The sequence below is a fragment of the Argopecten irradians genome, chromosome 7 (assembly GCF_041381155.1).
Source record: "Argopecten irradians isolate NY chromosome 7, Ai_NY, whole genome shotgun sequence".
Classification (NCBI taxonomy): Eukaryota; Metazoa; Mollusca; class Bivalvia; order Pectinida; family Pectinidae; genus Argopecten; species Argopecten irradians.
In genome coordinates this window covers 38,092,374-38,115,776 of record NC_091140.1, presented here as the reverse complement: position 1 = coordinate 38,115,776, position 23,403 = coordinate 38,092,374, and the positions used below count along the sequence as shown (strand labels likewise).

Below are 23,403 nucleotides of genomic sequence, written 5' to 3'. Positions count from 1 at the left end.
CTTCTATAAATCTTTCATTCTGATGGATAACAAATATTATACATTTAAGGCGTAAATAAAGAAAGGATATAGGATTTAAAGTTAAATGAGGAGGGGAGGGGGTGAAGGAGGTGAGAGATCACTTTGCCATATACAATTTTATAATGGTATATCTTTCTAATATGACAAATTATTATGCATTTACATTATATTACAAATTAAAGGTATGTTAGGTAAGCTGTTGGCTAAGTATATCGGAAAAAATGATTCACAATTTTTAGAGGGGATTTGTCAACAAAATTGATAAAATTGTCTCAGACCTGAATGCACATATTATAACTGATTCTGAAGGAAAAGAAAAAAAAAACCATGTTGATCCTATTGCTGAGGATTACCCCGTTCTCGGCAATAAATACACACTACAGCTGTAGACAAGCTCCAAGTGCAGTTGTCATTGGGTACTACCTCTGTCATACAGTCATACAGACTGATAAAAAAGAATGTATATTCTTATGATCAAGATTATATACTATGACATTTGACTTTGGTGGTTAATTCATCATTAAAGAGTGTTGGACCTGAAAGAAATACGGAAGCTTTTCTTATATTGTAAAGTTCCAGACCTTTTTTATAGAGCTAAAATACAATATAATCGAATTCACTGAGAGGGTGCAGACGGTGGTGCCATATTTTTCGCTCGGTTAAATATATTACATTTAATGAATGTGAATGTACTCATCATATGATGTCAACTGGATGAAGAAAAATAAATGTATGAGGCAGTTTTAGTTATATGGATGTTTGATGTTTGTTTATCTGCTTTTCCGTCCTTGCATATTACTGAGTTATCTCCCTATCGGGTAGGTATCTATTCAATCGCGACATCTCAGTGTATTATCCGGCAATCATCGGAAATATATCACCGGAGATTGCCGGAAATTTCTCTGAGGTAATCCGATTTAGTATTTGTTGTAACAGCATTATTTTTTAAACGAAATTCACATCATTTTCTCTAAAAACGTATGCCGTTACGCTCGCAATCGTCACAATAAATACCTACCGGCAAGGGCAGATAACTGTGTACTCAAATACAGAAGATATGGTTTTAAGACTACAGGAGGTAATAAAAACCCTATATATTAAAGGTAAGGTCATTCGCCGGTTATTCATTAGCATCAAATTAAAAATTTTGGGCACATATTATGTACATTTCTTCCTGGTATTTTCCTGTCTAACTTTTTAGGACCTAAAAGCGTTTGTACATGTGTCCTTTTATCAGTATACACGATGTGTTTTTTTAAAACAAAAACAATATTACAAAAAACATAATGTGGCTTTAACATTTAATAGCAACTATAAAAAACACATTTTATATCACCAGATGTGTACATTTTGACATTCGTCTTTTAAGCATCTATTGCATTACTTTCACATACAAAATGTAATACATAAATATCTATGTTAAATACATTGAATCACAGGTTGGCACACACGTATAGCAAAATTATTTAGTAGTCACAGAGTAATTACAACTTTGATCCGAGAAAAACAAACGCCCTCGATAATCCGTGTCGAGGATTGTGTCCCAATGTTCAAACCGTCCGGAATGCTAATTTTCCGAACTGCCCGATTCAATAATCAAATCTAGTACAGTGTATGTATGACCGGATTGTGACTTTTTCAGGACTATCGGTGTCATGATTATCACGAATTCAATGTAACAGCACAAAAAGTCTGATGCATAGGTGATTGTCTTCTATTGAAATTTATAATCATTATTTAATGTAATAAAAGTATAAACAAACCATAAAGTAATAGTCATAATAAATGGAATTATAATTTGATTCAACAATTAAACGTGATAATCATAATGTAATACAATAATCGTAATTTGACATAGAAAGATTTAAGAGTATACTTATTTTATACTTTTCTATTTGAACCACATAGAAAATCTCTTACATCACAATACATGTACCAGACTAAGTATTTAAGTCTAGTTTAAAGACTATATAGACTATGAATCTCGGGCTAGGCCGGTTTAACCATATGATTCAACAGGGACAAACTCTAACCACTTCCTATATTCAGCTTTTCCCGAATTGCATATAATACTGAACATCCAATTAATATTTTAGGAAAGTTTGTATGAACCTCCCTTAATTTCCGGGTACATCTCTATCCAAATATGAAGGTAATTCGATTGTTCTCGTTAACTAACTGATTAAAGGTGAGCACTAAACCATATTTACCAAAAAATTAATAAGCATGAAACAGAAAGATAAAGCGTAATCGAATATATTCTACACTTTCAGGTTCTTTTAGTTTTTTTTATTATAAAGTAACAAACTCATGCTAAAACTATTGCGGTAATTAATTTGCAAATATTCAAATAAAGAAATAATGATAAAGTACAAATAATTAATACAAAACTAGAATTGAAAAAAATAAAATACAATTAAAAATATAAATTTCCGTTCCATTAGTTTTTTTATTACAAAATTACAAACTCATACTAAAACTTTTGCGAATGATTAATTTGCAAATTCTCGAATAAAGAAATAATAATGTGAATATATTAATACAAAACTAGAATTGAAAAATAATATAAAATACAATATAAAGGTATAAATATATGTTCTCGGTACTCATGGTTTCCCTATGCATGGGTGGTCAAATTCATCACAACACTGTTAAATAATACGTTATTCTTCCGTTCTATTATAACGTATTCCGGAGGTGGATGATGTACCAATGAATATCGCTGATGAACTGAGGCATGAAAATGTTCAATAATGAAATAACCGACACACAGAAAAAAACACCCTTTAGTTAAACACCAAGGGCTTGATAAAAAGAACAGGCGGTGTTAATTGCATTATGCATGGTATAGGACATGATCATGGTGTCAAACGTAGTGCCAGGTTCTATTTGATAGTATTAGATCCCCATTTCTGACTTTCATAGTTGATATCACCACTGGCTAAACTGATTTTGTCACTCTCTCCTTGAATCACAAAGCTACTCAGCCAGTTTTTCTATTGCGTTGCTGACCCTCATCAATTGTTCCAGACCTTTCAGTCCAACTTCCTCTTTTGGTGTTCTATAAAAACAAGTCCGGGGTCTTTAGAACATATTTTGAAAAACTGAACAAGTTTTATTTTTTTGTCAATATTCTGTTTGATACAAATCGATGATATCCCCAAAAAGTGCAATCGAAACAAAGATATGATAAAAGAGGTACTAAAGAAATTTACATTGTATGATGACAATGTAAAATTCAACTTTAGTACAATTTTCGTTTGATATGGACTGATTAACATCACTTAAGTATTACCTACCTTTACAGATATCTTGACAAGGAATTGTAGCTGTTCACATGTGATTTAGTTCACCCATGCGTATCTGTATAAAATAATATAAAGTCTTTAAAACAACCCATATAGTCTTATATTATGAGACCAGCATCTTCTATGCTTTACTTATCATACACTATAGCGTAGCGTGTCGTAGTGTAATCGGTGGGCTTCAACAAGAAGAGAACAGATATTAATTAATCATGTGAATTGAAAATGCAATCGCAGAGGCCTTTATATGGGTTTTTGCTCATTTTGCGCCTATTGTGGTAGAAGTTTGTTTAAATAATAGGTAGACGCTAATGTTTACCTGTTTAGATTTCGTCTCTTTTGGCTGTTTTGTAGCAGTACCTTGTTCTGTTGATGGTTTTGAGGTCGTCGTTCCTAATCTGTCAGTTTTTCTCTCTACAGGTGGGGCTGTCACTGCGGGTAACGCATTCGGTGGACCAGGTTCTATGTGGTTGGATATCGCCTTGATAACCTCCTTCATACGTTTTTCGAATGCTGGCTGGTCATCCAATCCAAAATCATAAAATTTGTAAAACAGCTCTTCCCCAAGAATCATATCCAACCAGCCCGGTATGTCCGGACCTCTTTGCATCATAAACGGAATGATGATCTTGTTCTTCTTGCGTGCGAACTCTGCCTCTGTTAAATGCAAAATAGCTTTGAATGACTTAAGTAATTTTGAAATTGCATTCATATCTATATATAATGAACAGTGTTTTGATTGCGTTAAAGGTGGTATGAACGCTATTCGATACAGATATATTATAATTCACGGACAACACAGCACCCTACCTCTCTCCAACCCCCCAACCCCCCCCCCCTCCCCCCCCCCACACACACACATACATACACACTCCCGTGTAAATACAGAAATAAAGTTGAATGTATATACGTCAATTATGAATTAATATCTATTGACTTCGGTACGTTTTTAATTTTACATAACATATGTAAAAAAGTTTTAAAAATTGTATTAAGCGATGATTGAGATATTATTAACTGTGTTATTTTACTATTAGAATACCGTGTATCAATAGAAAATAATGTGATCCAATGCTAACAGTGATGTTCAATCGGATATAATTTTTTAATAATATATGCACCAGTGAGTTATTATGACAAGCAGTACGACGTCCTTTGGTGTTAGTTCACACCTGTCTGTAATCCTTCAGTCCACTTTATCGAGCCCCACGATTTAAAAAAAATTAATTTGTGTATGTTTGCTACATTGTCTAGAACACGTAAATGTATCGGCCAACACCGTCAATTGAATCCACTTTTAGTTTAGCCAACACATGCGCAGTCAACCATTCCTAATCAAATATCAATGAATAACAACCGGTAAACGAATTGGAACGCAAACGCACGCAAACGCACGCAAACGCAAACGAACGAAAGCCCAAACGAATCAAAACGCAAAAGAACGAAAACGCGAAACGCAAACGAAAAACGCTCGACGAAACAAACGCAAACGAAACTAAACGAAAGAAACGCAACAGAATCTAGAACGCGTTTGAGGGAATGTTAGACGCATTAAGTTCTGTACATGAATGTATGTATGCGATTGCGTTCATACTACCTTAAAGGAATTGTGCAGCCAATTTTTTTGGATTAATGAAAAATTAAGTCCCACCCAACGAATCGCCTAGCTTTTAGCGCTATCGGTTGGTTTTGGTCGTGATTTACGGGTAGTGTCGACTACGGTTCAGAGATAATGAGCTAGGTGGTCACGTGGTCTTGTGATGTCAGAGCAGTCCGCGGCTACACAAGGTAAGCCTAGTACTATACATGTATACAGCATATATACGTATACGTTAGATCCACAATTTGAGTTTTTCGAGTAAATGGTTATTCTAGCTTTATGATGTAGATATTTTCGATTTCAAAACATTCCATTTACACCACTTCAAAAATACAGGTGAGTTCGATCAATGGCGTTGTGTACAGGTAAATAACATCCTGGTCAAATTCAAATTCTTTATTTGCATTAAGTTTTTCAACTTATTTGCTTTTTACAAGGAATAATATCAAAATTCAATTAGCATACATACAGGATAAGTGGAGAATGGACAAAGCATTACATTAATGACTTTCTCAAAAGAGTTCCATTATAAATATATTTACTAAGTAGATTTAATTCTTTTATATTTGTAATACTCAAAAAAACATCCAGATTCAATGCACAAGTTATGTGCCGATAACCTTATTTTTGTCAAAACAATACGATTTTTGTTTGGAATAAACTTTGTCAAATAAGTTTGTAAAACAACTTGATTCACCAGGTGACGATATAAATAGCACTTAGAAGAGTTTTCTAATATAGATGACAACTCTTGAAAAGCTATATCATAAATTCTTTGTTTGATTATTGGTAAAATATTTGAAGGAAGAACTTTATGCTGGTTTACCCAAACATCACCAAAACCATTACTGTACAAGGTATTACATAACTATCAAACTTACTAAATGGCTAGTTATATAGCTATAATATCGCTGTATCTACTCGTATATCGATTAAAAATTGAAAGCGACCGCACGGTGTGAAAAAATACATTTTATTGTAGTTTGTTTTGCTTATTATCTCAATTATTTGATCTTTTATAATATCAAAAATAATTTTTTCTACCACATGTTGAAACGTTTTACGGCATTGTAATAAACGATCTCGATTTATTCGGTTAGCAACACACAACACAATGTTTGTAATGATCAATCATCGGTGTGTACGTATGTCAAGCATCATATCCTTGATGCTTTAATCAAGGATTTCTTAAATTGTTACGTAAAATTTCATTTTACAGTCACAAACTTTGCAATTCACAATGTATCAAAGATACAGACTACAGGAAAATGCTATCTAATTAAAGCTTATTCGTTGCTGAACTCCTTGACAAAAAATCTGAAACTTTTATTTCTGTGTGGATTTTCTTTCATAATTACACGAAGATACCTGCTATTAGAGCATAAATTAGAGTATTTGAAACATCGAATTTCTCTCTTTTTGTTATTTATATTCGAGCCAAAGTTATTGTACGATTAACTTCACTCAAAAGTAATCATAAAAGAAACTTTGATCGGCTTTTCCTGTGACCGTCGATGTAAGTGATAGCACATCATTTATATACAGCTATAAGCCACGAACTATTATGACGTCACACGGTTTAGAGCTAGAAAATATGCATAATCGGGTGGTCAGAGTATTTGACCTCGATATCGGCGGTTTACAGGTTATTCCGGTCGCGCGCTGCACGGAGAGGTTTCTACACGATCTAATAAAGCCATTTCCAGCATAAACTGAAATTATCATTTTTGACTGCACAAATCCTTTAAGAATATGTCTGCATTCCATTGCGTTTATACCATATTTAGCGCATTCAAAACACCGTTCAATGTATATATTTTCATAAATAAGTCTACTTTTACGTGTTCGTCATCAAATTTAAAACGGTATTTGTTGCTAAGTTGAGTAACTACGATAGTCAGGATGACCGAATATATAGCTCCGATTAATATCCCGCTGTACTTATCTGTTCTTCGACCTTCCGTGCAAACTACACCTGACGTGATTTCATACGTTTTGTCGAGTCACCACGGGGAAACTTTTAAAATTGATCGTAGTTAACAAAGTTTGACTCGTTCTTACAATGTTCCAACGACTTTGTGTTATTTTACACGTATTCAGTGAGTTTAAGGCTTATTCGGAATCTGTCCTATACATGTGTATGTCATTACAAATTTTTTTGGGGGAAATTCCACTTTTCCTGCCTGCGAACTCGATATGTTTATGCTCTGTAGCAATGAGTCGGAATAACCCCTCTTATACGAGAGGTTTTCTGTTGTTATTGAAAAACAAGGAAACGTTGGGCATTTTTCATGAATATTTTCATAAGGGTATATGCTCTATAATTCAGCTGAATTTATGATGATCACTTTTTCCAAAAAAAAACCATAATGGATCTTTAAAAAAGAAATCCGTTTTTTTTCATATTCTGAACGCAATGATCTGAAATACCGATCGAAACACCTTCGGAATCTCCGAAGATTTCCGGGAATTTTCCGAGATGTTGTCCAATTGATCTAAGATGACATAAAACACTTAGGATCTTAAAAGCTTTTAAACACATTTTATATAAAAATAATCTGAAAACTAAACAAATGAATAAATGGGAACACTACTTTAATAACGAGGTTATCAATCGGGAACTTATTTAGCAAACAACCAAATATTTTCAATGCAAACTTTTACAAGGAATAGTCATATTGAAAAATATTCAAAAAATGAAACACTATGGCAAAAAATTAGAATTAAGTCTATTAAACTTAGCCCCAAATTATATTCTGGAAGAAAACTACATTATGTTAGGACTGAGTATCAATTTCGACAAAAAAAACCACCAAACCATTACCAGTTGCAATATAATGACAACTGCATCAAAGAGGTGAAGGGCTTGTGGTTATATCGGAACATCTTAACCACTCGGCCACTGCCCCCTCCCCCCCTCCCCCCCCAAAAAAAAATAAAAAATGATGACAAGTTATTTATATGTAAAATGTTTTATGTTATACAAAAATATGATATGTACCGTTCACACTGACCTGTTCGACAATTTTTACTTTCGCCGTATTGCTCCGAGACACATATGATGACAACCTTTGACTCATGGATAGCTTGAGACACTGCATCAAGGAGGTTACCCTTCATGTTATAAACATCCATCCATACTCGAAAACCACGTGTTGTCAGCTTGTCATAAATCTGCAGTGATATTTTCTAATTATAGAATGCATACCTATGAAAGAAATATATGGAATGGGACATAAAGTTAACCCCACTAAAACTGAATCATTAATATTTTCAAGGAAACGAAACGTCATTCATCACGATACATACTTTGACAATAACACGGTTCATACAGCTAGCACACATAGACATTTAGGAGTTTTACTTTCTGACGATTGTAAATGGACTCATCACATAGATTATGTATACCAGAAAGCATTTAAAAGGATAAATATTTTAAAAACATTAAAAAAAAGAGTGTCACGTAAAACTCTTTTAAACATTTATAAAATATTTTACCTATTTTAGAATATGCTGATGTTTTATGGGATAACTGTACTGAACAATGTAAACTTCTGTTAGAGTCTGTCCACTTAGAAGCCGCTAGGATTATAACGGGATTGCGCAGAGGTACCTCCCATGATATACTTTATAAAGAACTAGCTTGGGAATCTCTCTCTGATCGGCGTCAAAAACACAAACTTATTCTTATGTTTAAGATACTCCGTGGATTTGCTCCACAGCATTTGATTGAAACTGTACAACCATTTTTATATCAGCCTGAAAATGAGAGATATCCACTAAGGATGACAAGATATTTTTATATTCCTATGTGCAGAACTGCAAGTTACTATACTAGTTTTTTCCAAGTACCTTTAGAGAATTTAATTCTTTCGCTTTAAACTTTGACTTATCGAATGTTAATACTGTTGCACAATTTAAAACACTCCTTTTTAACATTAATAAAATGGAACCTGATATAACAAATACCTTTATAAACAAAGGTTCTCGAATTATAAATATTACTCTGTGCCAGCTCAGAAATTCCTCTAGCAATCTTAATTCTGACCTATTTCGCGATCTTCTGAGAGATTCTCCAATTTGTTCTTGTTGCCTTGGTAATGAAACAGCCGAATACTATCTTTTCATATGTCCTTTATTTAATGAACAAAGATCATCACTCAGAACCAACATACATAATTCTAATATCCCCCCACTCGCATTTTAACACAAAAAATCTACTGCATGGTTGTGACAATTGTGATGAAGAAAAAAAATACATATTTATTGCAATGCATATCAGAATATATATCTGAAACTAAAAGATTTTTTTTTAGATTTTTCTACTATGATAGGTTGGGGAGATACACTAATAATAATATTCATTTATAATGTAATGTTAAATGTTAAAATATTTTGTTGATAATTGTACTATACTGGATTTGTTTGGAGATGGCTAATATAGGCTTTGCCTGTTGCCAAATCCATTTGCATATTTTTTTGCAATAAAATTTGTTGAAATGAAATGGAATACATTACGTGTATATCGATAAGTAATTTCTTAACAATAATAAAAAACTGATTAAAGGTAGTTCCATAGTAATATCTAATGGAAAAATTGGGGTCCTCGAACTACGTCTAGATATATTTGAGCTTGAATTATATATGTGCATATTTACAAAAAAACTTCTTTTTTATTATCCTGGACCGTATCGTTACTTAAAAATAATGTTTTGGCATATGTTCGCCCCTAGACAATCAATAAATGAGGAAAAATGAAATGAAAACCCATGTCAGTGTCACACTATTTACATGAGATACACAAGGTAATATAATTGTCAAATATCATATAAAAACATGAGGATTCAATAAGATTTTTCACAATTTTGTAAGCTTACATCTTTTGATAATCTCGTGGAATGTCGCGGTGTAACGGAAACTATTTTGGAATTCTAAACGACCTCCGTAGCTTCCTGTTTATCATCCTCGATACTCTAAGGGTTACTAGCACTTATAGAGCTATGAAATTTCTCATAGTTAAACTGAAGGCAGTTCAGGAGAAAAAAATGACCAATCGCAGCCCTTCAGACACTTCCTTTGAAGATTACAAAAAGAGCGACGCCCAACTTCAAAGTAACACAGTGTACATTTCATTTGATGTACATAAAATTATGAAATTGCCTGTTTTCTCTTGTTTCCAATTTTGAAATAGTCCGGGGTATATGTTACGCCAGGGATAGTAACCACAGGAACATCGAGGATGCCTGCTTATCGTCTTGAATCGCTGCCATTTTCAAGAGAATGGACCTACCTTGACTATGATTAGGCGTTGCTCATCAACAAGAAAGCTAAAGCGGACGCTTCGGGAGTATAGAGTATAAGCTTTGTATGCTAATCAACCTACCGAATAAATCACGCCAGATGAGAGGGAAAAAACGCAGAATATTATAAAGATATTGCATATTGTATTACAAAATGGAAAATACCACCCGATTCCTACCTTCAGTACCATCTTTTGTTGTGTCCAGTTGTAACTCAGCATGATTTGTTCAGTTTTCGGTTTTTCTGTAGGTAGGGGAGCAGCAGGTGAAGTTTTCTGCAATCTACTGCTATTACTCACTTTCGAGGAATCTGTTCAATTTGAAATGAATCCCTTAATAACATCTAAATCGTAAATGTATCATCAATGATCAAAGCTTGTAAAAACTGACTTATTGCAAATTTCGTAATGGCGGGGCATTTTCTTGCAAAACCATTACGTCATTATTAGAGGAAAAACTCTTGCATACTTTTATATATGAATATGGATATTCCACCATCGGGATCACGACGATCTTGACAATGCCCATTTTGTGACCAACGGTAGGGATGTTGTCATTCTTCATAGACACATATGAAAGAGTCTTGTAATACTTACTTTATAATTTATATAGTTTTACTAAGCCGATAACACCCCCCCCTATAATTACTTTTACGAATTAATTAAACGAATTGCTTAATTAATGAAATCGGTTTGGCATTGCAAAGAAGTTACATTTAATCAAGAATTTATTTTGCTGTTTTAATAGAAATAAATTTCGTTTTGTATATGTAAATTTCCAGTTGTTAAATAGACATTGAAAGGTGTTATATAATCATGAATAACATATTCATCATAGCAAACTTAACCTGAGTTTTAATCAGAAATCAGCTTCATCAATATTTCTTAACTATGAAAAATCCTAACTTAAATTTTATTTACTTTAAGCTACGAAACTTCCTTTAAAACTTCGTATTATTAATATTACGTAAAGTACTTACGATAACTAGAGTTACTTACGATAACTAGAGTTATCGTTCCTTCGGAACAAAATGTAAACAAGACAACTTTTAGCTACCTACCCGCTTATAACCGCGATTTGAGTAATAAGGAACCTGACGCATCGAATGTGATGAAATTTTGGATTTGAGCAAATCCAGGCGTGATCTATCTACTGAGATATTTGAAAATATAATTTCAAGGAGAAACTTTTGGTCAAACGGTCAAAAATCAACATTTTCAAAGATAGTTTCTGTTTACTTCGCCCTGGTCAATTTAATAATCCATTAGATGTACAGAAATTATCAATAGTAGAAAGGTGATTTTACATCTATTGTCTGGTTTAATTCCCATTTTATTCTATGGTTGATTCTGTATTGGAAATTCTTCAAAACTATAAAACGTTACTTCTTTTTTGACAATATCATATATATACATTACTCCTTTCCTGAACCATTCTTTGTAAAAAACAGGTTTGTTGTTTATTTTGATGTTATAATTATACCACAAAGGATTTCCACAAATTTTATCATTGTAAGTATTAGACCTATCTATTATTTTATACCATGCTTCAAGAACATCTTTCCGAAACAAGTTTGTACATTCTCTCAAAGTAATTTTGAGTTTTTGAAGTCCATAATTCACTAATGAAAATTTATCCATATATTTATCTGCAATATGCATCCGCCTTACCCCTGTTGCCTTGACACCTGTTATAAAAGATTTTAAATTGATCATTTTTAGCCCACCTTCTTTATATGACTTAATTATAACATCACGTCTAATTTTGTCTGTTTTGCCGCACCAAAGAAATTCATATTATATATTGTTAATTTTATTTATATAAGAATCATTTGGGTTTGAAAGCGCTATAAAGAGGTGATGGAATTACGAAGTGAGTAAGGTTTTTATGATAGTTATTTTCCCTATTGGAGTGAGATTTCTTCGGTTCCACGAGTTAATGAGAGATTTCAGTTTAATAAGTTTCTTGTCGAAATTCAATTTTACTATTTTATGCAAATCAACATCTTATGCTATACCTAAAAGATTAAATTTTGCGCTTCCCCATGAGAGATTGTGTGCTGTTCTATATTTATCATTACTTTACGCTTTGCTACCTATCCAAATAACCTGGGTCTTGGTGAAATTCATTTTGAGTCCAGAAACTCTGGCAAAATAATTAAGCTGTAGTAAAGTAATATTTAGAGATTTTTCTGCATACAGTATCATCTGCAAATTGAGAGAGCAGTAATTCATGGTTATCAACTACAATACCACGTATGTCTGAAATATTTATTCTAATTATATATTGATAAAATCTCCGCACATAATATAAAAATATATGAAGAGACCGTGTTACCCCCTGTCGGCAACCGAGCTCAATATCGAAAAATATTGTCAAGTTTTTGAAATAAATTTCCAAGAAACAGAGTTAAAGTTGTATTTCTTGTAATTTTCACTGTAACGATATGTCGTTTTAACATTATTAAAGATTTGATTTCTGAATATGGACATGCAACTTGATGATTTAGACTCCCAAAACCATATGTCAGTCTATAAAAGAGCCGAAATCTAGTGATAATATATTCCTGGTTTTGAAATAAAACGCCTTCAATCTCCGCCATATTCAGTACCTTCGGATTTGTCGGATTGCTATTCCGAATCGTATCACGTGGACTGAATTTCGTCAATCACGTGGTGATCCAGGTAACTAGCGTAAGCGCACAAGTGTTTGTTTACGTTTTCCTTGTGGCTAAAATGAGCAAATCGTGCTGGTTTATGTCCAAAGAGCGAATATTTGAAACATCTAATTAACACATTGCCGTATTTCAATATTGTGTGTATCAAAAATTGTAATGTGCGAGCATTTCTTTGTAGATCCAGCCTGCTGAGGTCGACCACGTGTTTTGTTTACGAAAAATTGTTGACATTTTTCTTGGTTTCACAACTCTCGTGTTACTTCGAGATTGTCGCGACGATGTTCGGAAGAGTTCGGAATAATTCGGCATCTTTCGAGCCTATTTTTTACGTGTACACGTTAAAAAGATTTTTTCACTTTTATAATTAAAATGCTTCCAGTGCTGCAACTTAATAAAAAGTGGTAAAAGTAGAAAGTTTAAACCTCGGACAGACGGAGAAAAATGTCTATAGGAACTATACAGTTTTTACTATGACAAAAAGAGCAAAAGTGATAGACCATACAACTTTAAACGCTTTTTCAAAGTCAAGTAACAAAAGAAGACCAGGCGTATTATGTTCATCAGTATATTGCATTAAATCATAAATCAATAGTGTATTTTCGGCAATGTATCTACCTGGAATAAATCCAGTTTGGTTATCACTAATTAATTTGGCGATAACAGTTTTAAATCTTTCCGCTATATATTGTGCCAGATGCCAGTTTGTAAATAGTATCAAGCAATGTAATAGGGCGCCATTTTTTTAACTGATTACGTGGTTTATCTCCTTTGGGAATACACGTTATAATTCCTTGTTTTTGAGTAACAAACACTTCAGATATAGAGTAACCATAATTAATTGACCTGACTATGAATTGACCAAGTTGCTTCCAAAATACTTTTAAAAATTCAGATGAGAATCCGTCAGAACCAGAAATTTTATTTTCTTTCATTTTTTAATGCTTTCCCCATCTCAGCTATGGTAATTGGTCCTTCTAAAGATGGAGATTCAAGGGGAGATAATTTGGGTACATTATAATGGCTTCTAAATCAACATTAAGGATGTCATCATTTCTTTTGTATAGTGTTTTATAAAAAAGTTCAGTTTCTCTCAAAATCTCTGACTGCTCTGTTATAACTGTTCCATCTTCTTTATCTATTCTAGGAATAATTTTACATGTAAAATTTCTAGATTCCAGTCCACAAAAATATCTTGTTGGTTTTTCACCTTCACTTATCCATTTAGCTCGAGACCTAATCATATTACCTTTTACCCTTAAGCATCTTAACATAATACGTCCAAACGTGTAAAATGGAAGGTGTACAGTAACTCGACGGAAAAATGCAGGTACTGAATAATCCCCCAACATTGACAAGAGTTCTAGCTTTACTTGAAGCAGAATCCATGGAACGGGTTCAGACAAAATTATTGAGAAATATTGGCCAGACATTTTTTCACAGTTTAATGACTATATTCAGATCTCTAAATCGTGTGCCTTATTTTCTTATTTTTCCAAGTATACTGTGTTCTGCCACCTTATAATGGATGGAAAACAGATTTTAGAAAGATATGGGATGGGTAACGGGAGGTAATTGGCTTATTTGCTCAATTTCATGATATGTATGCAAGCTGAACGTAAATAAATCAGCTGTTTCAATCAAATGTTTGTTTTATTTTAAACTAGCCAATAAATATTATTGTGTGTCATTCAATCAATATTGCACAGTTATTCTAACTTGATTAATTGATCAATTATCCGGTTTACATGAAAACGTATAGCAAAAGTGTTATTTTGTGATTTTGTCTGTAAACACACTATTCAACTTTTCTTGTTCTCTTAAAAGTATACATTTGTAAGAGATTGAGTGTTCGGTCAGGCCGATAATATCAATTATCAATTTCTTTCTTATATAACTGAATCTTTTTGATGAAATGTGGGTAGCAGAGGCATCTTACTCTTCTATCTGATCTATTAACACATATAGAACTGTCATGCAAGGCCTCGTCAAAATCAGCGTTCACATCTACCCCGTAAGTATACTTACAAACTCCTGACTTGATCGCCCCAGGTTCGTACCCGTAGATAACAGCTCCCTTAAGTACTGCCAGACCTGCATCTTGTGGCACAATCATTCGGAGATCTGGAAAATTTTTCTTTATTTCATCCTGAAGGACGGGAGACTCCGAAAATCCTCCAACCATGAGGATGTTTGACACCCCTCTAGTTGAAGGCTCTCTTAAAAGCTTCTTCAAATGGTCAACGATATGCCTTGTCGGGTCCTTGAACAATTCCTTTGCTATGTCTCCGCTTACTCTTAGTTTGTCCCTGACGAGCGACATATTGCCTTTGAATTGTGGTTTCGATTTCACAATCGTAACGATATCCTGACCATTTTCTTCTTTACATGCATCAGTCATAGAAGATGGGATCTTGAATGTACTTTTGTCATCAGAAGGAGCATTCGGTTTTATTGTTCGCTTCTTTACTTCAAAATCGCGAAGGAAATCGACCATATCAGCTTTGTTTTCCATGAATCTGCGAAATGCGCCATTACCAATGATTCCTGATAAGAGAAGTTGGAAGACGTCGTCCACCTTGGTACCTCCCCAGTCTCCACCATTGGCCTTGTGGATTTCCTTTAGTGATCCATCCCGCTGTACCTGATGTATCGTGATGTCTATCGTACCACCTAGAAATTAGCATATTTAAAAAAAATATAAAATGCATCTAGTTGTGAATTGTTACTAAAACAAACATTGTTAAGAGGTACCAATCGTTAGCATAGCACTAAGTTAACAAATGATAAAGTTAAGATCAGAGTTAATTGAGGCACATTGCTGGCACTAAAGCATAGACCAGTACAGCAGGTCAATTTTCCATTTCGTTTCAATGCTTTATATAGCTTAAGAAAAAATAAAGGATTAAATAAAACAAATAAATGTACTGGATATGACACCAAATAAATTGTACTTAAAACCAACATCCGGTTTTTTTTTATAAAGCTGTCAATTCAGTTTTTAGAGATATTTCATCGCCGAATTTTTTCTTTATCAAAAACAGGAGCAGGCGATTTATTGTTTTACCTTCAGTTACAAAAATACTTACTCTTGACCATTGTAACTATTGAAAAGTCGCAACTGTCACATTTAAAATATATTTTTAGAAGTATCAAATTTTAGAAGGAGTCAGTCATAAACTACCGTACCTATATCGGTGACACTCTATACAATGTGTTTGTATCTTTGGAAGTCAGTATTTTACTATGTTTGGGGTTATAGTTATTAACAACATTGGCACATAACTGCCGGCGGGTTAAAGAAGAAATAAACAGTCATGTAACGTTCATCACATTATACCTACCTCCAGCGTCCAGAACAACGTACTTTGACCCGGACGAAAATCCCTTCATTTCGCCCTCTCCTTCTTTTCTTTCCACAGGAAGGTACTTGCAATAAAGAGATGCAACTTCCGGTTCTAAAGCGATCTTTAGGCGATTTCCAGCAATGCCGGCCTGAAAATAGGAACGATACAGCCAGGATTAACTAAAAATGTAAGTGAGGAAGGCATCGGTATTTTGAAATCTATCTGACACAAATGTGTGCTTTCTATAACATTCATTACATGCATTTACGTAAAAAAAATCCAATTGCTTACGTTGTAATAATCATGTAATCTTTTTTTATTAATGTAAGGATTCATCATGTAGTTTTTAATTGTTCATACGTTCATAGATTTTCACATAAAATATTTACCGCCTCAGCAGCCTCTCGCATGAACTGCTTTGAGGCGTCAGACCAGATTGCCGGAACAGTGAGGACCCAGAGGATATCCGCAAGGGTTATGCCTATCATCTGGTTACTACATGTCTCCATCATATGGTCCTTGAGATACTTAATGGCTGCTGTGAACACCTTGATAGCCTGCATTGATTGGCCCTGATCATCTTCCAAGGTGAAGTTCCGATTTAAGCACTAGAAATATATAATTGTGGTTATTTATATATCAGAAATAAACATAAGCAAATGGATGGAGTAGAGCATTCCTTTAGGGGCAACGGTGGCCTAAAGGTGAAGATGTCACGACATTATCCATTCGGTCACATGTTAGAATTGTCTTGACATATTATTACAATTCATCTCCCATTTGGTCACATAATTAGAAATGTCCTGACAGATTATCACAAGTCATCTCCCATTCGGTAATATATTAGAATTGTCCCGAAACATTACCACAAGTCATGTACCACTCGTTCACATGTCAGAAGTGTCCCGATATATCACCACAAGTCATCTCCCACTCGATCACATATTAGAATCACATATGTGGCTTAGTTGCCAGATTTAGATGACCGGGTACTTCGGCTTTCCATTACTATGTAAATCTGACACGTCCTTAAATAAAGGGACACTGACTAATAATGGGACGTTAAACTAATCATTTAATACGTACTCTTTCTTCATAAAGTTTCATTTTAAATCGTCGAAAATATCGCCATCCCTCTTGTTCCCCGTCTAGGGCCAGATCAGAATACTTGTCTTCTGCCTCATATCCAAAGGAGTGGAAGACCCCGTCAGGTTTAAACAGGACACATGTGGACGTCTTCAATGACATCAGAGCTGATCCCGTTGCCCAGATGTGCGAGTAAACTTTCAATGGATTAAGTTCATAATCATGGCGGAAGGAGAAGGCATACCCGGAGTACGTGGTCCCGAAGTCAATAGCAGCAACTAGCATAAGTTTTTCTGGGGAAGCCATACTGACGATTCTGAAACAAAGATGAATTGGGTTTGAAATAATTTAACTGAATGATAGTGTCTATAATATTTTTTTTTATTTTTTGTTTCGTAAACAATTTGAATTTGCATTTTCACGTGAATTTCACATGAATTTTGCATATAACATACACTTGTTTGCCTCAATCCAAGTGAAATTGATATGAAAAAATATTGATTCAACCATTTCCCCCATTTTTTGTGTTTATAGCAATGTGCTGCGAAATCGCGAATATCATTTCTGTCGAAATAGCCAGGTTATAAGCTTATGTCCCTCCCTTCTCCCATTGCACATGCCCCGATTACAAAATAAAATGATTGTCTTTGTTACATCATTTAATAATAATTATTTTTCCATTTCTTCAAATAGTAGGCACTAACATCCCTAGTTTGTGCTTCCTACCACAACTAACTGGCAGCAAGCTCTGTTCACTCAAGGAATTAACGCAACAAGGATATGGCGAATACTTGGCACATCTTAATGAAAAAAGATGGCCGATAAGTTTTATTATATGATCTTTCAATTAAAGTTTTCAATAAAATAAGTTTTAACAAAAAACTATGAGTGAAGGTGCGGATTTAGAATCGCCACAAAGCTTCATATATATATAACCTATAACACGATATATGAAGCTGCCGCCACCCTTGCACCTGACTACAAGTTAGAATTATTATAGAAAAAACACCAGTGGGAAACATAAAGCAAAGTAGGAAAGAATAAAAAAAAATCTATAACTTACTGGAAACAGTGAAGCAAGTTAAAACTTCAGAAATGTAAGTTAAATTGGTGAAAATGGTAAGAGAATATAAACTATTTTGTTAAAACTTATTTCAAGCTGACCACATAATGATAGTTGTTGATTCAGACAAAGAAAATAATCCACAAATTGAATCAATATAAATGTATAAAACAGCAAACTGTTGTCAGAAAATGTTGAACAAAGAGGAGTACTGCCACAAAAGGTGTGTTACTAAACTGGTATTAAGATAGCCTGAGTATGTGTATTACTACAATAACTGAATGCTATAAATTATATTGCAAAAATAGAAAAAAAAAACACCGGAGAGTGTGTTGCATGAACAAAACAAAACTATTATGTCCCATAAAATTGGGACCACTTAATGTAGAACTTGTATCCCATCGAAGGTGTAGTCTAGAGCTAGGGTGTACCGCCACAAAAGATCCGAGCATTACCTTATACAATAAAAAAAGTATATTACTATATAATGTAAGGTTACAAGTTTGCAACATTTGTAAAAAAAATAACTTAATATGTCTTACTGTTCAAATGTAACAGCACGTGCAAAATCTAATTAGAAGAATATCAGCCAGATCCAGGGCGTACCGCCATAAAGGATATCTAACAGATAATAAAAACAAAATAAAACACAGTTATCTAAACATTAAAACTAGAGCAGCTACTATTCTCAAATAATAGGTACATTGAAAATAACATTTGACCAGAAAAATCTTAACCGGGGCGTACCGCCACTATGGATCAGAAACAGCTGGACATGGTAAAACACTGTAATCTAAACATTAAAACAAGAGCAGCTTCTATTCTCAAATAATAGGTACATTAAAATAACATTTGACCAGAAAAATCTGAACCTGGGCGTACCGCCACTATGGATCAGAAACAGCTGGACATGGTAAAACACTGTAATCTAAACATTAAAACAAGAGCAGCTACTATTCTCAAATAATAGGTACATTGAAAATAACATTTGACCAGAAAAATCTGAACCGGGGCGTACCGCCACTATGGATCAGAAATAGCCGGACATGGAAATAAGATACATCAACTATCAAGCACTAGACAGAACTGGGGCGTACCGCCACAATAATTCCTTCTTATGATAAATACCGAACAACGTAATATCCTAGCTAGGCAGATACATCGACAGGGGACCAACCACTACAAAGTACCCTACGTTACGGAATGTTTGCCAAACCTTGTGAACGAATGTAGACCTTAAAAGCGTCGCTTTTCCAACGACCTAGAGATCGGATTTGGGAATCAGAAAGACCTAATGAATTGCAGCAAAGGATGCCCCCCCCCAATTCTGAAGGAGTGACCTTTGAAACGTGACACCTCAAGGTGGCACAGTGACAAACATTGTTGGACGAGGGAATCAAAACGTTTTCGCGGGAAGGGAAGTCCTTGGCGTGTTAGAAAGAGGCATTCTGGTTTAGAACCACGAAGTTTTAAATAATTGATAAGGTATAACACTGGACAATGCTTCTGGGACATGGATTTGACTGGAATAAAGTGAGGTTTCCCACTGATGTTGTGCTTAGAATGACGAAATGTGATAAATATTTGATTTTGTCTTTTGTCTTTAAATTCAACATCAACATCTGCTAACTGCATTGATTTCTTAGCTTGCTCTGAGGTATATGCTAGCAATTCCCCTAAACGAGCTAACGCAAAAAATGCTAGTGTAAAGACTGCTGCTAAGAGAGACTGCTCGTGTGGGCAACTAGTAACTTTGCAGATTTGTTCACAAAGTGAATGTAAAATTGGAATAGTTATGGGCAGTCTCGTGTCGAAAGAAGGGGCCAGACGTGTAGCACCTTGAATGACCTGGAGAACAAAAAAGGATTTGGTAGGGTCGTTTAAACCATTTAGCTTATGTACATAGCCTAAAGCTGACAACTATGACGTTATAGTACCAGGTGTCTTGCCCATTTGGTAGGCATGGGCAACATATAATGCTACTGTACTATGAGGTACTGGTAAGCAGAATGGTTGTCCTAGTATGACTGTAGAAAATTGCGAAATCGCTGATAAAGCTCAATCATATATTCTTCTTGATGCTGGGGCCAGAGAAGCATTCAGGAGGGATGACAAAGTGGGAAGAAGAGAGTTTGGTCCACCTGAGGATGCACTGGAGTTGGCTGAGGATTTGAAGAAGGCAGCAACTCTTTGAACCGCTTTATCTGTAAACGAGAAAGAGCATCAGCCAACATATTTTTTCTACCTTCAATATGTTTAGCTTTTATCAAAATGTTATGGTGTAAACATTTTAGGACTAGAGCGCGAACCATTGTCATGATCACAGGGTCTCGAGAAGATTGAGAGTTTAAAACCGAAACAAGACTCATGTTATCAGTAAATACCAGATAGCCGTGTTTTCTACTTGATGACCCCATGTATATATATCAGCGACAATAGGATATATCTCTAGGGCATTGATGTGAGGTTTTGTAATATTGGGTGCCCAAACACCATACAACCATTCATCCTTGAATACAGCCCCAAAACCAATAGAAGCTGAGGCATCAGTAAAAAGCTGAATTGTCTCTGAGGTCTCCCATATATCTGACAAGAAGTAGTTTTTTCCATTAAATTTGTCTAAGAATTCAGCCCATAATGCCATATCAGCTCTCCCACCCGCGTTAAGTCTAATTTTATGACCCGATTTCTTTATGCCCTTGGTCAAGTCTATCATCCGACGCAGGAAGGGCCGACCTGGTATCACGACACTAGTTGCAAATTGTAATGTCCCAATTAAAGATTGTAATTCCTTAAGGGTGACTTTTTTGCGACATTTGAAATCGTGGCATAAAGCTTTACATTTAGATAGTTTGTCTTGTGGGAGACGAGATTCCATGACAATAGCATCAAAAGTGATTCCTAGAAAGGGGAGGATTTTATCCGGCCCAAACGTTTTTTTCTGTTGCCAAGGGAACCCCTAACTGTGAACAAAGAAATTGGAAATCTTGTGAACTCGAAAGGCATTTCTCATAAGAAGGTTCAATGAACAAAAAATCATCCAAAACTTTGACAATGGCTGATGTTCTGTCTCGCTGACACATGATCCATTCAATAGCAGAGCTAAACATCTCGAAAATTCTGCAACTTTCTGGAAGGCCTTTATCAAAATAAAATTGACCTTTCCAATGAAAACCAAGCAGATGGTGTTGAATGGGGTGAATTGGAATAATCCTGAAAGCTGATTCAATATCTGATTTTGCCATAAATGGGGTTGGAGTACGTTTCAAGAAAGATATTGCGTCCTGGATTGTTTGATACTGTACCGAGGTAAACTCCTCATGAATACCATCGTTAATAGAAGAACCGTCTGGAAAACTAAGATGGTGAATGAGTCGGAATTTATTGGATTCTTTCTTAAGAACAACCCCTAAAGGGCTTAATTGAAAAGTTGAAAATGGTGGATTTGGAAATGGGCATGCAATACGACCTGCTTGTATTTCTTTAGCCAATTCATGAGATGGCTCACCTTGAAAATGAAATTTAAAACCTTCAGTAAAACCATTCACTAAATATGAGGCTTTGCCCTGGTCATAACCCTGAATGGCACGAGCAAGAAATACTGGATCAACCTGCGAGATTACTTTATTGTCCGAAGCGCCATTGATGCCCGCGGGCATTTCCACGATAGGGGAAGCGGTAGTTGGATGGATTGTTGAATCTTTGGCCGAAGCGTGGCCCACGGAAGCGAAAGTGAGGGGGATGAAAATTGCCATGGGTAGATGACCCTTGGTTGCCCTGATAGCCCCAAACCGGGCAATTAGAGCTGGCATGTTTCGCCCCACAAACTCCACATTTGTGCAGAAATTTGCACCCACTGCAATATTCACCACGCGCGTAGCGATGACAGACATTTGTATTTTGAGACAGGTTTGCGCGACGCGACATAGCCTCCTGCCACAATTCCATTTGGCATTCATCCCAACGAAGATGACATGCAGGGTTGGCCATTAACATTCCAATTGTTTTGTGATAATATCGCCAGCTGCATGTTTTGCTGCCAGATGACGGACCATTGACATGTATTTAAGCAGTTGGGGAAAAACCTCTTGGTTAGCATCTATGCTACAAAACACAGCAATAAATATATTGAAATGATTTGTCCATTCATCTATTGATAGAGTCTTGGGTGGTCCAGATTTCCTGACTAGCTGAAAGGATGGTTTGTCATCAGTGGTGTTGATGACCATAGTCCTGTTCCCATCAGTTTCTTTATCAGTTAACGTGCTCATGTCCACGAATTTATTCGCCAAAATCTTTTGTCGAACAATGTCAGAAACCATCAAATGTAAGGGTAAAGATTGAGACACGAAATGCCTCGAATTGTCATTGTCTGTCTCTACGTCATCCTGAAATGCGAGAGAGTTGGCTGGAAAAATGCCCTCACCAATGGCCATTGTTGTGGATGGGGCACTTGGCATGTTGGCAGTCACAGTTGTTTCAGTAAACTGGGTGCTGGGTTGGGTTGTGGTTTACTCGACTGTTGTTGGTGTTGCTGATGTTTGAACAGCAGAGGCATTGGGCACGGGCACATCTATTGGCTGAGCAGGGGGATGAATGTGTGCACGAGCCTCCTGCATCCCGGCTTCAAAGGCTTCTCTGATGAGGCCCTGTAATTGTGAGGAGGCCATCGTGACCTCTGGTGAACTGGAGACAGGAATAGTGGTCTCGGCCCTAGAAGCTGATGTTGCTGTAGAGGCTGGCATCTGGTTGATTCGACTCCGTTTTGAAACTGTAGCATCGACATATTGGTTTTGCAGGGCAGCTCGACGCTTAGGAGGCATTATGGTGTATCTGGAATTAAATAAATGTGGCCAGCAATAATGAAGTTCACAAGAATTCCTTAGTTAAAATTAAATCAAGATTGCGTGTAAAATAACATGACGCTATTGTAGACTGAACTTTGATAATTCCAGAGTAAGTTCGCAATTATTAAGAACAAAGTAAACAAACATTGAAATTAATAAT

The 23,403-nt window shown here is 35.3% G+C and overlaps 1 protein-coding gene across 15 annotated transcripts in view; it reads right to left on the bottom strand.

The window, feature by feature from the left end:
* Nucleotides 1–2,456: 2,456 nt before the first annotated feature.
* LOC138328351 (heat shock 70 kDa protein 12B-like) overlaps nt 2,457–23,403 on the bottom strand; it is a 31,609-nt gene continuing 10,662 nt past the window's right edge. For 3 of the 15 annotated variants that reach the window (XM_069275126.1, XM_069275124.1, XM_069275121.1), the window contains 9 exons: nt 17,334–17,649; nt 16,637–16,855; nt 16,245–16,395; nt 14,929–15,573; nt 10,406–10,536; nt 7,941–8,100; nt 3,646–3,983; nt 3,321–3,384; nt 2,457–3,082 (listed from right to left, as the gene is read on the bottom strand). In XM_069275126.1, coding sequence (XP_069131227.1) covers nt 3,355–3,384; nt 3,646–3,983; nt 7,941–8,100; nt 10,406–10,536; nt 14,929–15,573; nt 16,245–16,395; nt 16,637–16,855; nt 17,334–17,639 — 1,980 coding nt within the window. In that variant the 5' untranslated portion in view covers nt 17,640–17,649 and the 3' untranslated portion in view covers nt 2,457–3,082; nt 3,321–3,354. Of the gene's footprint in view, nt 3,083–3,320; nt 3,385–3,645; nt 3,984–7,940; nt 8,101–10,405; nt 10,537–14,928; nt 15,574–16,244; nt 16,396–16,636; nt 16,856–17,333; nt 17,650–18,938; nt 23,230–23,403 lie in introns of all 15 variants that reach the window. The other 12 variants (XM_069275114.1, XM_069275118.1, XM_069275115.1 and 9 more) reach the window with 12 other exon arrangements.